This window comes from Vicia villosa, linkage group LG2, assembly GCF_029867415.1.
Source record: "Vicia villosa cultivar HV-30 ecotype Madison, WI linkage group LG2, Vvil1.0, whole genome shotgun sequence".
Lineage (NCBI taxonomy): Eukaryota > Viridiplantae > Streptophyta > Magnoliopsida > Fabales > Fabaceae > Vicia > Vicia villosa.
In genome coordinates, this window is record NC_081181.1 from 208,411,845 (window position 1) to 208,428,821 (window position 16,977).

A 16,977-nucleotide genomic window follows, 5' to 3' on the forward strand; every position below is an offset into this window, starting at 1 on the left:
TTCTAATATATAGTGTATATATAAGAGAATTTAGAAATTAGTATAAGTTTAAGGCTTAAATAGTTTTTCTAAGTCTTACTTTTTATGGAAATAATTTCTAAATGTTAAAATTATTTTTCTTTTAGTCCTTAAATTTAAAATGCATAGGAAAATGTTGAAAAACAAACTTCATGATCGGCTCAAATCAATTCAGAGTTCTTGTTTTAGTTTAAAAAATAGTCTAGATTCATTTTTTCTAAAATATAATTTTAATAATTAAAAATAACACATAAAAAAAATACAATTGTATATTAATCAAATGAAACACCAAAACAACTCAAATTATTATTTATATTATAAATTATTTTTTAATAAATTTTGCGTTTTTAATATTTTTTATTTTTAAATTTTTTTTGTCTAATTATAAATAATTCGGTCCCCTAAGACATGAGGTCCGGTGTTGTAGCGTTCCTTGCACTTGTGCAAGGTCGTGCCTGGAAAATCTGTATGAAATATATAGATTTTTTTGCGGATTTTAACTTTACGGACTAAAACCAAATGAAATTCAACATTTTAGGACATTATCAAAAAAAAATCAGAGAAAAAAACAAAAAACACGCTAATTTACAAGAACCAAAAAACTATTTAAACCTATGCTTAAATATCTATGTTATTCTCTTAATATATTGGATGTCACTCTCTAAAAGATTGACTCTAAATGAATCGTGAGATAAGTGGAGTTGAAAATATGTTAAATATGTCATTTTCTATGTTGTTTATGTTTATAAAGTTCAGGTTGGTCTTATTAATTCTTTTGCTCCATTTCTTCCAATCGAGAACTTGACTTTGTCTCTTATCTTATTTAGTTGGACCTTCTCCTCTAAGGTGATATCTGTTTTTTTGACAGCTTTTGCAAAACATATTCTACTCTAAAGAGAACTTGTTTATGCAGAAAGTAACTAATAACTCATATTGAGGTTTTTGTTCTATTTGTGGGAGTTTGATTGAGCAACTTCTCATTTATTTGTCACATGTGATTTAGTTTCGGATGTGTGGTATAAGATATTTAAGTGGTCATGCTGACAAGTAGTTCTCCCTAGTAATTTTAGCCATCTTTTTTAGTTTATTGATATGACTTAGAGTAACGGTTGATATGTTATGATTTTACATGCAGTTGTGTGATTTATTTGGATTTTTGAAATGATACTTTTTTCTTCTAGTTCATCAACAAAAGTGAAAGAAATAAATAATTTTTTTTTGTCTTGGAAGTGATTTCTTTGCAGATTTATGGTGATCTCATGTAATTTCTCTGATTGACTTTTAAACCACGCCATCTTCCTTGATCAACAGTGGAACGAGAGTTCGGTCTTCATTTTAGGATTGATTAGTGGTTGTGGTGTACGTCTCTTCAAAGTCTCTAATTTGTTGATGTTGATACTTGTTGTGTGAGATCTAACTTGTCCCTTGTTGAGTTTTAGTTTTGAGTTATTTGAGTTTGTTCTTTGATTTGATCTATTTTTGTCTTGTTTGTTGTTTGAATGTTTTTATTGTATCTTGTGTTATTTTTGTTTTAGTGACCCTAGTTAAGTACTTCTTGTACTTTATGATCTCATTAATTTATGTTGTGTTGGGATCTTTACTCCCATGAATTATTAATATATTGTTTATTTTCATTAAGAATATACCTCCACACTCATGCTAAAAATTGAAAAATGATTTTAAGATACCATCAATAAAAAACACTACAACGAAAAATGCCTTTTACTTTGGTTGACAAAGAAATCTTTTCTCAGTTTCTCAGACGAGGAAACGAAGGAAGTAAGAGAGACAGAGAGGGAGAGAGACACACACACACGCACACATAGATTTGTTTAGGAAGTTCTTCAATCGGCCTAACTATGGGTATGCTTGCCCCCAATTCCTACTAGAATCGAGATAATGAAAAGTAATCTTTGAAAATTATGTTTACAAGAGAAAAAGTAGCAACCCAATCCTCCAAACCCTATGTTTTATGTTAATCATATCTTCTTCTCTTTCCTTGATATTGAGCTCTATCAAAAAATCCAATACTTCCAACTTGATCCTCCGATGACTGTTACTTCTTTGACAGAACCTCCGTTCTTCAAAGCTTTCACTCGGCTGAATCAAAATTGCAAACTATTGTGACCCACGATTACCAAAATAATCCTCTGGCTACCGTTACTCCTTTTACAAAAACATCTTTCTTCAATGCTTTAACTCGACTGAATCCAATTTGCGAAATCTTGTGAAAATTCCCCAAATCAATCCTTGATCTTGGAGAAAAACCCCAAATGGATTTATCTTGAAACCCCCCAAAGAATTTTTAATATAATTAATTACGATAAACCTAATTGGACCTTATCAAACTATCTCCTGATCATACAAAAAATGATTATGTGTAGCTGTTGTATGTATGCAATGAGAGAGGATGAGATGGTGAAAATATCTTTTTATATTTTTGGTTTCAATCAATTAGAAATGATACATGAATATGTATGTGTGTGTGTGTGTATATATATATATATATGTGTGTGTGTGTGTGTGTGTGTGTGTGTGTGTGTGTGTGTGCGTGCGTGTGTGTGTGTAGAAGAATAAAATAGAAACAACAAAATTAAAAAATTATGAATTCGAACAATTTTAAGTCATAATGTATTGACTCATTCGCATAGGGAGTCAATATATACGAGGATGGAGTCTACTCATGCTTCCTGGTGTCATACCCCAATTTCTGACCCTAAGATCATATTTCATTTGCATTGGATTGAATAGAGTTTAATCATAACCATCTCATTCATCTCATCAAGAGATCCTCATGCATCAATTCATATCACTAACCTCAAAATATAAAAAGAGATGTGTTGTTTGTTTTCTTGTTTTCCAAGGTAGTTGTTGGGACAAGGAGCTCAAGTGATTGACTTAAATAGGGTGTGGTGTCTTCCAAGATTATTCAAGCTTCTAACAAGCTCAAGTGATTTACCTTCACCAATATTCATGTTCAAATGTGCATCAATTCAAGAACAATATTCTCCAATTCATCTAATGCACCATGTTAGTGTTTTGACCAAGATCATTAGGATGCTGAATTTTTGGACAAAACATGATATAGTGGTTTGAAACATGATTCAAAGTCCTTATATGCTCCTTAATAGCCCACTCATCTGTCTCAATTGGCTAAAGAAACTTAATCCATTGATATTGGAAGATTTAAAATTCATCTGATGAAAAGTCAACTACTTAAGGCTAAGGTTTGACTTTTGAGATTTGTGGTCAAATATGGACTTCTCAAGTCAAATATCATGAAAATATGGTGGATGGTTGAATTTGATCAAGTGAAATCACAAATTTGAGATAACTTACAAAAAGGGCAAAGATGAAGAAAGTGAAATTTTTCTAAGTGTCAAAACTCATGTTCTAGTAGCCTACTTTGCTAGCTTGTAACTTCTTCAAGTGAACATTTTTCATGCCCAAAGGATTTACAAAAATATGGCATTTCATACTTCAATATTGTAGAATGATATAATCAAAAACCTCATAAGGATTTGAAGTTATAGAGTGATCAAGTTGATGTGTTGAAGTTGTAAAAATGTCCAAACACTTAGAAATTTTTTCTGAGTGTCGAACAGTTATTTTTCCAATTTTGTTGGCCAGATTTCTCCATGATCCAAATTGATTCAATTCAAGTACTTAACATGAAAGTTGTAGATGATGATCTCATCTTTCCAAAGAGTTCAAGAGCATGAATTGCTTTTGCTTGAGCTAGAAGTTTCGAAGATATGAAGTTGGCATCTTTGAGTTGATTTTGAAGTAATTTCCCATGTCACAAACCACGCCATAACCTACGCAATATAAAAAAAAATTATATTACAGGTCTTATTGTTGCTTCTAATCTCAACAAAAATGAGCTTTACACAAATAATAAATGTATTACACATTTGATTTGAACTTTGTCTAAACGTATATGACATTATGGGATCATTTTTGCATAAAGCATCATTACCATTTTCATAAAGGTTGCTTTAATCACAAAGCTTACTTTGTGAAAGAAGTTAAAATCTAATTATACTCCATCTTAAAACTTTGATCACATTTTACTGCTCTCAAATCTCTTCAGCACCCTAAAGAGTTTGGAGTTATGCCATAGAGGGAGAGAGGAGAGAGAAATCTTCAAACCAAATAAAGGGTCATGCTAACATGTGCCCTTAGGGCACATGTTAAGGATACTATAATTAGAAAAAGTTAAATGTAATTAAATGTAATTAAATATAATAAAATCATATTTAAAATTTCAACACATTGAATGCACGTGTTCCAAGAAAATATTTCTATAAATAGCTTATTAACTTGTGCCCTTGGGGCACATGTTAGCTTTTTCCATTATAATATCAACTTATTTCAATATTTTGAAACAAAAAAAAAGAAAATACTCTCTCCTTTTTAAAATCTATCAGTTCCACTCTTTCTCTCTTAATAAATTTCAAACTCTCTCTCACCATAAAACAAAAACTAACATAAAAAACAGTAGAATAAAAAGATCAACACAGGGGGGAAATGAAGAACAGAAGGCGGAATCTATGAAGGCCTGCGGCGATCGATAGTGGTCTGGCACGGCATCGTCGAAAAATATCGCCAGAAGTAAAAAAAATTTATATGCACAGGTTTGTTTCTTCGCCTCATCACGAATCCTAAGTTAGATTTTGTAAAAAAAAACTCAAAATTAGTAGATCTACAATTCAAATCTTATAATTCTAAACTCAAAAATCAAAACCAAAACACAGGTATCTCGAATATAAGGGTGGATTAGGTATCAGAAGAGGATTCTCAACCTTATGAAGCAAAGAAAACAAAAGATGACGACAGTTATGAATGTCGGCACGGTTGTTTTGGTTTTTCCAGTGGTGGCTAGCGACTCCGACACGGTTCAACTGAATTTTTGTTTTCTGGTGTTATTCTACTATTCTGATTTCGTATGTTTTTTGTCAATCCCAAAATTCCTTGAGTCAGTAACAAATCAATGCTTAAATACTGCTTAGAAACCTTAGTGTTTTTGCTATGAAATTGGGCTGAGAAATCATTTTAATGAAATGTTAATCTGGCTGTGAAACCCAATCTGAAAATCCTTTTTTTAGTCCAAACTTTTTGGGTTTTTTGCTTGGAACTTGTGATGTTAATTGATTTTGGGCAAGGATTGAATTGTATTATGAACTTGTTATTTTGACAAGTTTTGTTGGAAATGTTGGAACGAAAATAATGATTTGTTGAACCTTGGGATTGGGTTAACAACTTGTGAATATTGACTTGCAAAAAAAATCGTAGAATCTTCATGACTCAAACTCTTCCTTTTTCCTTCAAAGTCATTGTGCAGAACATACAAATGTACTTGATCCTGTTCATCCCTAAATACTTTCACAATTTTAATTCCAATTAATTTTTGACCTTTTTTTTTTGTTGAAAATATGAGATTTGGGGAGTCCAATGGATTGCACATTGGACAAATATTCAGTATAAAACTCAACTGCTTCTTCAAGAATGTATAGTTCAACAATACAACCCTCTGGACGACTTCGATTTTCACGTACCCTTTTAATATTTTCATATAACGCTCAACAGGGTACATCCATATCATATAAGCTGGTCCACACAATTGTGTCTCTTTCACAAGATGAACAACAAGATGTACCATAATTTCAAAAAATGAGGGAGGAAAATACATTTCAAGCTCACACAAAGTAATAACTATTTCTTTTTGCAATATTGGTAAGATCTCAGGATCGATCACGTTACTACAAATTGACCTGAAGAAAAAACACAACTTAGTTATGGCACTTCTTACTTTTTTTTGAAAAAATAGAACGTATACCTATTGGTAGAAAGTACTCCATTATAACATGTCAATCTTGTGTCTTTAAACTCTTTAATGAAAGGTCTTTCATTGACACAAGTCTTCTAATATCTGAAGAGTAACCATCTGGAACTTTAACTTCACTTAGAAACTTACACAATATTTTCTTCTTCTTTCTAGATAGAGTATAAACAGCAGGTCGTAGATATGTTCGTCTTCCTTTAGCCAAGGGTCCTAATTCATTTCTTATTCCCATACTTACCAAGTCCTTTCTTGCATTAAGGCTATCATTATACTTTTCTTTTATATTGAGTAACGTACCAATAACACTTTCAAATACATTTTTTTAAATATGCATAACATCAAGAAAATGTCTTACATACAAAGATTTCTAATATGGCAATTCAAAAAAACTCGACCTCTTCTTCCACCCACCTTTGATAACCGTATGTGCAAAAGGCTTGCCAAACTGAGTATTCACATCTTTCACCTTTTCAAAAATTTGGTCACCTATCAACACAGGTGGAGCTCTACATTGTTCGGCATCTCCATTGAATGCTTTTATCCATCCATGGTAGTGATTTTTAGAATGTAAGAATCTACGATGACCGAGAAATACATTCTTCTGACAAAATTTCAATCGCGTCGTATCGGTTCCATCTTTACAAACAGGACACGCTGAAAGATTTCAGTATACCAGAAAATCATTAATTGTGCCAAACAACACCTCCCAGAAATTAACATAGATAACATCATGTACTTACTATTCATACATAGCCATGAAGGTAGGTTATAAATCATAATAATCATAGGCTATGTGGTATGTGAAATACTTTGAAGACCATGCGGGTTCATTCCATCCATAGATAATGCAAAGCGAAGGTTTCTTGTTTCTTCTCCAAAATTAGAATAATCATTATCAATTTTTGCCCACTGTGGTGAATGAGCCGGATGTCGAAACTTTCCATCAATCATTCTTTCATCTGCATGCCAAGTCAGGTGTTTTGCACCGGTTTCCCTACGAAATATGCGTTTAAATCTCGGAATTATAAGAAAATACCATAAGACTTTTGCTGGAGACCTTTTTTCTTATATCGATAGACACCGCATTTATGGTACTCATTTAACGATGCATATTTGTTTCGAAACAAAATGCAATCGTTTGGACAAGCATGTGTCTTATAATAGCTCATGCCAATAGAGCACAACATTTTTTTGGCCTCATAGGTTCGATTACGCAGAACATTATCCTTTAGAAGCATATATTTCATAAGGGCTAATAACTCTGTGAAACTTTTATCCGACTATCCATTGTCTGCCTTTAAGTTATACAACTTTAATACCGCAGACAGTCTTGTGAATTTTGTGAAACCTTTATACAATGGTTTCTCTGTGTCGCTTACAAACCTCTCGAACATTTTGGGACAATCTTGAAGATTTTCTTCAAGTGCTTCTGCAATCTCTTTGATTTGATCACAATCGTATGTAATTGTGCAATTTTCGAATGAAGCATATGTCGTACTATCCCCGGGTTCAACATTCTTGTTACTTTTCTCACCAAGGAATATCCAACATGAATAACTTTGATCAATTCTATGCCTCAGTAAATGTGATTTCAACGATCTACGTCAACTCGAACCACAAAACAACAACCTAAGGAAGGATACTTCATTTGGCTAGGGTCTTCGTGTAGCAACCTGCCTAAAAATTATAACTTAGAGAGTCGCCACCTATTCTACCAAGGCGAATAGGAAACCTTACGTAGTTGAGAGATCAGGGTAAGATACTATATTCAGGTCGAGGGAAGGTGTTAGGCACCCTCAACCCTTTCCTATTGGCTTTGAATCTAAGGTCAAGGTTATGGCTAAAATATTGAGGTTTTATAACTAAGGAATTGAATAAGGGGAAAATTGAGATTTTAGGGAGGGGGACTCGCCTTGTTACCAAGTGCCTACGTACCTCCTTATGGAGGATCAGAGTCTACGTAGTTCGGGGCACAGGAAAATACGCCTTAGAATTTGATTAGAGATGTATTTTTTAGAGGCTTTTTAGTTAGCCTATCGCAGTTTGTTTTGTCTTGTAATTTGAATGGATTTTGAGTTGCCCAGGATAAAAATCCTGTAGTATCGTAGTTTAGTGTATTTTAGATGTTTCGGGCGTACAACCCTGATTTGGCACAATTAACCGTAATGATCAATAGGTTTGATCACCATAGTTAAAAGATTAAGGATTTGCATTGTTACCAATTCAAATCGATTAATTCGATTATCACTAATAACAACTTATTGTATTTTATTATTTTATGAATTTTATTTTATACTGTTACCGCTCATAACCGGTTAATACGGTCACAAATAATAACAAATTAATTATAGAACGAGGCAGGATTAATCACCACAATCAATAAGATGATTGCAGCCATTTAATCGAATATAGCTTGATTTTTATTTTAATTTAATAGTATTTTAATTAAAATCATTGTCAACCACAGCGATCAATTGATTTAATCGGCGCGAATAACAAATTAAAAATTTTAGTATAATTATCATGTATTTATTTTTAAAAAAATAATTATAACATAATATATATATTAAAATAATTATTTTACTTAAAAGAAAACAAACTAATTAAAAGAAAATAAGTTTTATTGAGATAATGATTCCATGTGGTATTCATGAGGGCTCATGTTATAGGTGCTTGATTATTTAGCGCTGGATCTGGTCAGGGGAAGATCCTATGGTGAGGATCTGAGGGTGTATGACGCAGGTATGAGGCTAAGGCACATGGGATCACATAGAAACAATTCCAGAAAAATATATGTTGGAGGAGAGGCTCGAACCTGCGACCTCTCCCCACACACGCGCGCGTCTCAACCAACCCAACCACACAAGCTCTTTGTTTATTGTATGCTTCCAGACGAACAAATCAAATACGTGACCCTAAATGGATTTTTATGCGCGCGAGATTCAAATGACCCAACCAATGGATGCCAACGCATCATATTCTTCGCAGATTTCACTAAAGACCTGTAAGTTTAGCTACGAAACTGCTACGGCTTCACTCGTAGCAAATCAGCATACAAAAATAGCGATTAGGCCATGTCCTCACATAAATCTTTCGCGACCCCCCTATCTTGTTCGTCTCAACCACGCGAACTCAATCGTACCACTAATTAGCCCTAATTTAACTCCTAAAAGAAACCCCTATTTCACGAACCCTAGACCTTAACTCGGTCAACAATGGCAACTCAATGAATCGCGCCCAGAAATACAATTAAACATACCAGAACGTTCGTAATCATCATACAAATCATAATATGCAAGTAAATCAACACATGAATACCTAAATCATGCAAATCGAACCAAGTTTCAGAAAGACCTACCTTGGCTTATAGGAGATGGTTCTGGGGGTGCTGATGACGCGCGATGATCCAGACACATTCAAGGAACACCAAGGAAGCTTTTGCACCTTTCAAATTGGATTGAAACGCCCTAATTCTCTGAAACCGATCTTGAGTTTCTTGGAGAATTTTTATGTTCTTGCAAGTGCTCTCTTCGGCAGATCCTCGACCCCTAGTCCACTGGCTTATGTTGTATACTTATAGGGAATAAAATTAGGTCAAGAAAAGAACCAAAAACTCTTTGAATCAAATCTTTCCATGTTTGAGAATTTGACTTGATTTCTTGAATTCTAAGCTACTATATTTGGCCCAATTTGTATTAATTTCCTTCTCCAATCACTATGCACGAAATTACATTATATTTGATTATCAAATCTGATTGGAAATCAAACAAAATATAATTTTAACAAAATATTTGATTTTTAGTCTTTATTAAATCACAAAAATGAAATAAAAATTATATTAATTCAAATATAATGCTAATTTTTGTGGCAAGTGATTTTTGGGCATGCTAATAGCTTGTGGACCAAGTTTGTATGAAAATACTATGGGCCCTCTTGCAAAGTTTCTCCATTTGAACCCTCCTTTTTCACATTTGGTCCCTAAAAATCACTTGACTTTGATCAAGCATATCTCCCTCAATATTTGAGCTATGAAGGAGTTCTAATACTTTTTGGAAACCTCAAGAGGTCCTTTACAAGCCACTTTGGAACATATTTTTCATTTGAAGCTTTTATCTTGATCATATTCTCTTTGGGAAAAAACTGCTTTTGAAGGATGCCTGATAATGACCTATAATCTTTTGCCTTGTATCTCCTAAATGAAGCATTTCTAGCCTTGGCTTGTGAGACACAAAGTTGTAGAGAATTCAATTTCCTTCAAAATGGGATTTGAGTGGGGAATTTCTGATGTTCCATGTGAAAGTTATGCCCAGTCAAAGTTGGGTTGACTTTCTCCTAAGAAACCCTAATTTGAACCTTTTTGCATTTGTTCATCTCTGAGTTTCTATTAATGGAATCATGATCAATCTTTGATCAAATGATGGTTATGCACCCCATACTTGATGTTTGCCCAATGATTAAGGTTTGGATCATGCCTTGATTGTGATTGACCTTTCAATTTGGATCAGTTGACTGTGAATTATCTGGATTATGTGAATGAGCCATGCCTTGAGATTTGAACCTTGCTTTTGTTATGAGAAAAGTGTGGGAGGTAAATTTTGGGGTATGACACTTCGACGTGTTCAACAACAAACTTAACGAATTCCAATATCCCATTCTCGTACTCTTTTGACAATCGATTGGCATACATCCATTTTGTATCCATGGTTTTACTACTAAGTAAGCTAAACAAAAAACGCTAATTAGTCACAGAACTATAGCAAAACAATAACTAATTACCTGTAGAGAAAATCAGCAACTTCTGGAACCACACACTGTAAGATTCATGGAAACGATCCGAACTACACTCTTCAAAAGAGAAATCAGAGATGCAGCAACAATGATGAAACCAGGCATCAACTATAAATAATCAGGTTCATTAATTCCATTTCAAATATGTTCAAAACAAAACGGGAAAGCAACCAATGTTACAACCAAAATTATCATTTGAAACCAATCGATATAACACAAGAGATACAATATATATTATAAAACACAATATAGTTATGTAGTTTTAAGAAAACCGAGAACTACAATCCATAATCAAACACAACTTATTTCAAACAATATTTTGGAGTACACCAACCTATTAACACTCGATAAAATTCATTTCATCAATGGAGGACCAATAACAACAACAACACTTTTGTTATGGCTATTTCAGAAGACAATGAGTTTTTTTAAAAGCAAGCGAAAGATATAATAGTACATGAGCATTTTTCACAACATATCAACTTTCGGCAGCATAACATCATAGTAATCTTCTCAGCATCACGAAATCAAAGTATTTTCACAACATATCGATTTTCGGCAGCATAACGGCATAGTAATCGTCTCAGATCACGATATTAAAGTATTTTCACAATATATCAATTTTCGGCTGCATAACGGCATAGTAATCGTCTCAGCATCCCGAAATCAAAGTATTTTCACAACATATCAATTGTGGGCAGCATAACGACATAGTAATCTCTCAGCATCAAACCAGAAATCAAACATATTATACTCTCAGATTATAATTTCAAACACAACAAGAATGTTTATCAGAATAATTACAACATTAACCTTTTATAGCGAATAAAGGATTTAGAGACTTGCCAAAGCAGCGGCCAAACATTGAGAAGAAATAGAGGGTGTGTGAACGGAGCAGTCAGATAATAAGAACGGCGAAAGAGGGAGGAGCTGACAGAGGGCGTGTGAATGGAGCGGCCGAATAAAACAAATGGAGTCGGAGGGAGTTCGTGCGAATGGTTGTGAACGGAGGGAGGAGGGAGTTCGTGCGGCCTTTAACGAAGGGAGAAGGGAGGAGGGAGTTTGCGTGCGGTTGTGGAAAAGAGAAGAGGGAAATAGACTTAATTTGGTCGTTTTATTTTAATTTTTATAAATAAATGACCTAAGGCAGCGATTGTAGAAAGCGCTTTCTAAAGGGGGCCTTTAGCAGCGCTTTCTAAAGAGGGCCTGTAGCAGCGCTTTTCAAAAGAGGGCCTTTAGCAACGTTTTTCCTTAGTTTTCGTTTTTTATTTTATTTTTTTACTTATAGCAACGCTTTGGGAAATAAGCGTTGTCTATGGTGTGCTGCCTAAAACCATTTTTGGCGTAGTGAATAATGATTTGAAAGAAAAAAAATCATAGAATCTTCATGACTCAAACTATTCCATTTTCCTTCAAAGTTGTCTTGATAAATCATGTCTTGTTGATTGTGCTAGGAGCTATGGAAAATGGTGTAAAAAGGGAAACGTGGCGTGGAGTTTCATATATGATTGCACTTGATATGGTTATAAAGTTTGAAGTCGTGGCACTAGTTTAGGAACAATCAAATCATTTGGCTTTAGGAAATTTGTAGGTCTTGTAACTCAAATTGAATTGAATTGTAAACTTGTAACCTTGAAGGAATGAAACCTTTAGCATTCTTGCAAATTCTCGAGTTTATTTATACCAATTGCACCTTTTTTTTTTTTGAAAATTTAAACATTGTAATCCTTTGGTATTTGATGGCTAATGCAACTTGAAAAAAATCACAATTTGTCCTAAATCTAAATGTGATTCCATGTGACCTTAAGCTAGAATTGAAACTTTGAATGCTCATGAATTCGGAACTTGGAATTTTAGCGAACATGCCTTGAGTTAGGTTTGATACTCAAATGGACCATATCTTGCAAGCTTGAATGACTATGAATCCTTGGATAAACTTGAATTAAAATTGAATGCTTTGCAACTCTTGGTAACTTGAACAATCCACATGAAGGAAATTGCATTTGCATCTTGAATTGAAATTAGTTAGTTCTTTACTTGAATTAAATTCTTTGAACAAAATAAATGTTAACACGAATGCTTTAAGAACTTGATGCCATGATAAACCTAAAGATCAATGCCTTGAATCGTGCGTTTTGATTACTTGGAAATGACACAATTGAGTGAATACTTCACAAAATGGATTTAAATAAAACTTGTAAGCGATATGCAACCAAAACATAGTCATCAAGGACTTTCAAACACCTCCTTTAGATCATGCTTCATCCTTGTATCTCAACCACAAAATATCTTGTCTTGACAAAATTATTCTACTGTTGATAATTCCAACACAACATGGATCCTTGAGGATTCTCGAGTATTATTTCAAGAAGAAAATCTCAATTTAATCTTCAGAACTTTTAAACTTAAACAAGCTGAAATAGAGCAACATAATTCTTTTTCCTTTGAGAAACATCTTGATCCAAAGCCTTGTCTTGTAAAAGAAACAGAACAAATAAGAAATTTTGTTTTTTGGTATTTTGATTAATAGTTAGTGAAACATAATAATTATAAACGATAAAAATATAAACAAAGAGGTGTTGGTGATCCCCGCATAGGTGAGCGCCTCAAAGAGGGGAGAGGCAAAATAAACTAAGCAAGTAATCTTGATGCAATTGAAACAATGCCTATGATGCCGGATCTTAAGGTAAAAAATTGGGATATGACACATTAAGTTAAAAATTGGAGTATATCCTAGGGTTAAGTATATAATCTTTTTATCTGATCTAGAAATTAATAATATGACAAATTAAGTTATACTAAAAAAACAAGTTACACTAATTAGTGTTATACAAGATTTCTTCTGTCTATTATCCACATTTCACTCATTACAATTAGATTTTGTTTCAATGCTCATAGTTCTTAAACCATTCCTTCTTTCGCCTATAGTTCATTTTGCAAAATATTATTTACTTTACAAACAAAATTATAGGGGAAGGAATGAGCGGTTAAAGAACTAGAAGCATTAAATCAAGTTCTAAACGTTAAAGGGTGAAAATACGGATATTAGACTAAAGAAATATTGTATAACATTGATAAGTGTAATTTGTTATTTTTTAATATAACTTAATATCTCATAATATAATTTTTTAATTTAATTCAAAAAATTATATATTCGGTGAGGGGTTGGAAAAACACGGAAACCACCTACAATATAATAAAGAGTAATGCTATTCTTACACCCAACACTTACACTAATACTTACACCAAACACTGTTCACCGTATTTATACGGTGAACAGTATTTTTTAAAATAAAATAATAATATTTATTTTTATCTTTAAAATTAAAAACGATATTATTCATGTACGGACGTGCATTAACCAACTTTATTACTGCATTAACCAAGTTTTTACACTACATTAACCAAGTTTGATGACTGCTAAAAATTATTTTTAATACCTAGATGTTGCATTAACCAACTTCATTACTGCATTAACCAAGTTTTTACATTGCATTAACCAAATTTGATGACTACTGTAAAGTACTGTTCATGAGTGTAAGAATAGCATTACTCAAATTTGGTTAATGCAGTGTAAAAACTAGGTTAATGCAATAATGAAGTTGGTTAATACAACATCCAGGTATTAAAAATAATTTTTAGCCGTTACCAAACTTGGTTAATGTAGTATAAAAACTTGGTTAATGCAGTAATGAAGTTGGTTAATGGACATTCGTACATGAACAGTTTCGTCCGTAATTTTAAAAATTAAAAATATTTTTTAAAAATATTATTATTTTCTTTTAAAAAACACTGTTCACCGTATAAATACGGTGAACAGTGTTTGGTGTAAGTATTGATGTAAATTTTAGGTGTAAGAATAACATTACTCTATAATAAATTCATCTTCTAAACAAACCTTAACAATAACATACATCACTAACAAATCTTAAACAATACAAAAATTCTCCTTAGACCTTGCCCTACCACTTAAAGGAAAAAAAATCTTTGATGAGAAGACTAGAGTGCTTAGAAAGAACTATTTGATACCTTGACCAACTGGAAATCTTATATTGTCTTAACTAAGTTACAAATAACAAACAAGTGAGAAGCGGATTCGCCGACTCGACCAAATAGAACAATTAAGTGTGAGCACATTATCATTGAGGTGGATGTTCAAAATGTGTGGTCGTTATAACATAAGAAAATAAACTAGTAGACATATCACATGTATGCCCTCCAGTATACCAGTCTCTACAATTATATAATACTGAGACCAATAGATTGAGCATAAATCTTAAATAAAAATATTGTAAACATTGAACTATTTAAAATAATCTAAATATAAATTTCAAATAAAATAATTTTAAATTACTTTATTTATCTTCTAATTATATTTTGAATTGTAAAAAATCTTTTCCACCAAAAACTAAAGATTAACCTAAAAATAATCTCTTCCACCAATACTCAAAGAGTTAACCTTAAAAAAAACTTTTTAAATATATATGACACCACACCTAACCACACACTCATACAAGGAATCAGTAGTAGTAGTAGTAGTAAGATAACATGGTGAGGAGCTCTTGTGGTGACAAAAATGGATTGAGAAAAGGCAAGTGGACTTCTGAAGAAGACCACAAGTTGATTGCTTATGTAACTAGATATGGCTGTTGGAATTGGCGACAACTACCTAAATTTGCAGGTGTAAATCATAATTTATTCATCAGTGTAGGTTGGTTTTCTTCATAAAATAGTATGTGTTATTTTGGAATAATGTTTTCAGGTCTTAAAAGGTGTGGAAAGAGTTGTAGACTAAGGTGGTTGAACTATCTAAGACCAGATCTCAAAAGAGGGAACTTTACTCAACAAGAAGAAGATACTATCATCAAACTTCATGAAAAACTGGGTAATAGGTATCATTTACATGTCAATGCATACAACACAATACAAAGAGAATGAAATAACAAGATAATATCTAGTTTAACAACTCTTTCCCAAGAAAATATTTTGACATAATATATTATTTATCTTAAATATATTATTAAATATGAATATATGATTATAACTCAACCCTAAAGTGTGTATAGTCATTCAAACAACTTAATGATTGTATTCTCAAAATACCCTTTCAATAATAACTTGTTTACTTACATAATTTATGAACTCAAATTTATTTTTGTTGATAATTAAAAAATTTAAAATAACTAACTATCAAATTTAATTAATGTGTAATTAATTAATTTTTCATATATTCAAGATATGTGAAAATTTATCAGATACATAATTTATACTAAGACTTTTAGGGCTTTTATGATATAGTATGGTATTAGGGCTTTCTACGATGATGAAACGATTTTTGTTGTGCAGATGGATTGTGATTGCTGCAAATTTACCAGGAAGAACAGATAATGAGATAAAGAATCATTGGCACACCAAACTGAAAAAGCTTTCTATAAAAAATAATAAGTCAGATACTAAACATGGAAAAGAAAATGCTAATGGTTCAAATTCAACTAATCATCCTAGTCCTACAATGGAAAAAACCAAGAAACTTGAAGGAGAATTAGAAACCAATAGTGTTCCAAATATTACGAGTCCATCATCTTCAATCCCATCTTCAAGTGGAACAATGGATACTCCAACAAGTACGGAAATATCATATGAAAATTATGTTCTTGATGAGCTTCCTTTGATGGATGCATATATGGATGTTTTGAATGATAATTTTTGGACAGAACCATATATGATAGACAGTTCATATGTCCCTCCAAGTGAAGAAGCTACATTATTACCTGTCTGGTGTGAACTTGATTACTTCAGTCCTGTGTACGATGAACAACTTTGGAGCCATTCAGAATAAATCGGTACAGTAGTGTGTGGGTTTACTTTTTATGGAAATGCCGTGCAGATATTAATAGCATCATTTGACTACTAGTTTTTATTGTTTTTCCTTTGTCATGTGGTGGTTTTAACTAATGTTTGAAATAAATTTGCATCTCTTTATCTCTCTAATGTTTTGCTGTTGTTAACCTTGTCATGTCAATAGGTACAGTATTGTAGGGGTTTACTTCTTTTTGGAAATGGATGTCTTGTGAAGCATATACTAGCATCATTTGACTACTACTTGTCATGTTTTTCCCCTATCATGTTGTACTTTTAACTAATACTCCCTATTTGTGTAAAAAAAAAAACTAACACTCCCACTCTGTCTTCCTATTTATGAAAAAGTTTTCTTTATTTGGACAATATATAGATAAATATTTGGGTTTGTCTAACATGTGCAGTATTTCACATGTTAAGGCAACTAAAATTAGCAACTTTTCATTGAAAAAACACTAATTATTTAT

The 16,977-nt window shown here is 32.5% G+C and overlaps 1 protein-coding gene across 1 annotated transcript; it reads left to right on the forward strand.

The window, feature by feature from the left end:
- Positions 1-15,186: 15,186 nt before the first annotated feature.
- On the forward strand, positions 15,187-16,587 carry LOC131653734 (transcription factor MYB14-like). The gene is made up of 3 exons (XM_058924006.1): positions 15,187-15,332; positions 15,414-15,543; positions 15,998-16,587. Exons 1-3 carry the CDS (start codon positions 15,200-15,202, stop codon positions 16,488-16,490), a joined length of 756 nt encoding a protein of 251 aa, XP_058779989.1. The 5' UTR covers positions 15,187-15,199; the 3' UTR covers positions 16,491-16,587.
- The last annotated feature ends 390 nt before the right edge of the window (positions 16,588-16,977 follow it).

Bases quoted from the DNA above. Each gene is read 5' to 3' on its own strand.
- LOC131653734 (XM_058924006.1), top strand. From the start codon at position 15,200: ATGGTGAGGAGCTCTTGTGGTGACAAAAATGGATTGAGAAAAGGCAAG. The intron at 15,333-15,413 runs GTGTAAATCATA...TAATGTTTTCAG, and splicing joins ACAACTACCTAAATTTGCAG to GTCTTAAAAGGTGTGGAAAG. The intron at 15,544-15,997 runs GTATCATTTACA...TTTGTTGTGCAG, and splicing joins CATGAAAAACTGGGTAATAG to ATGGATTGTGATTGCTGCAA.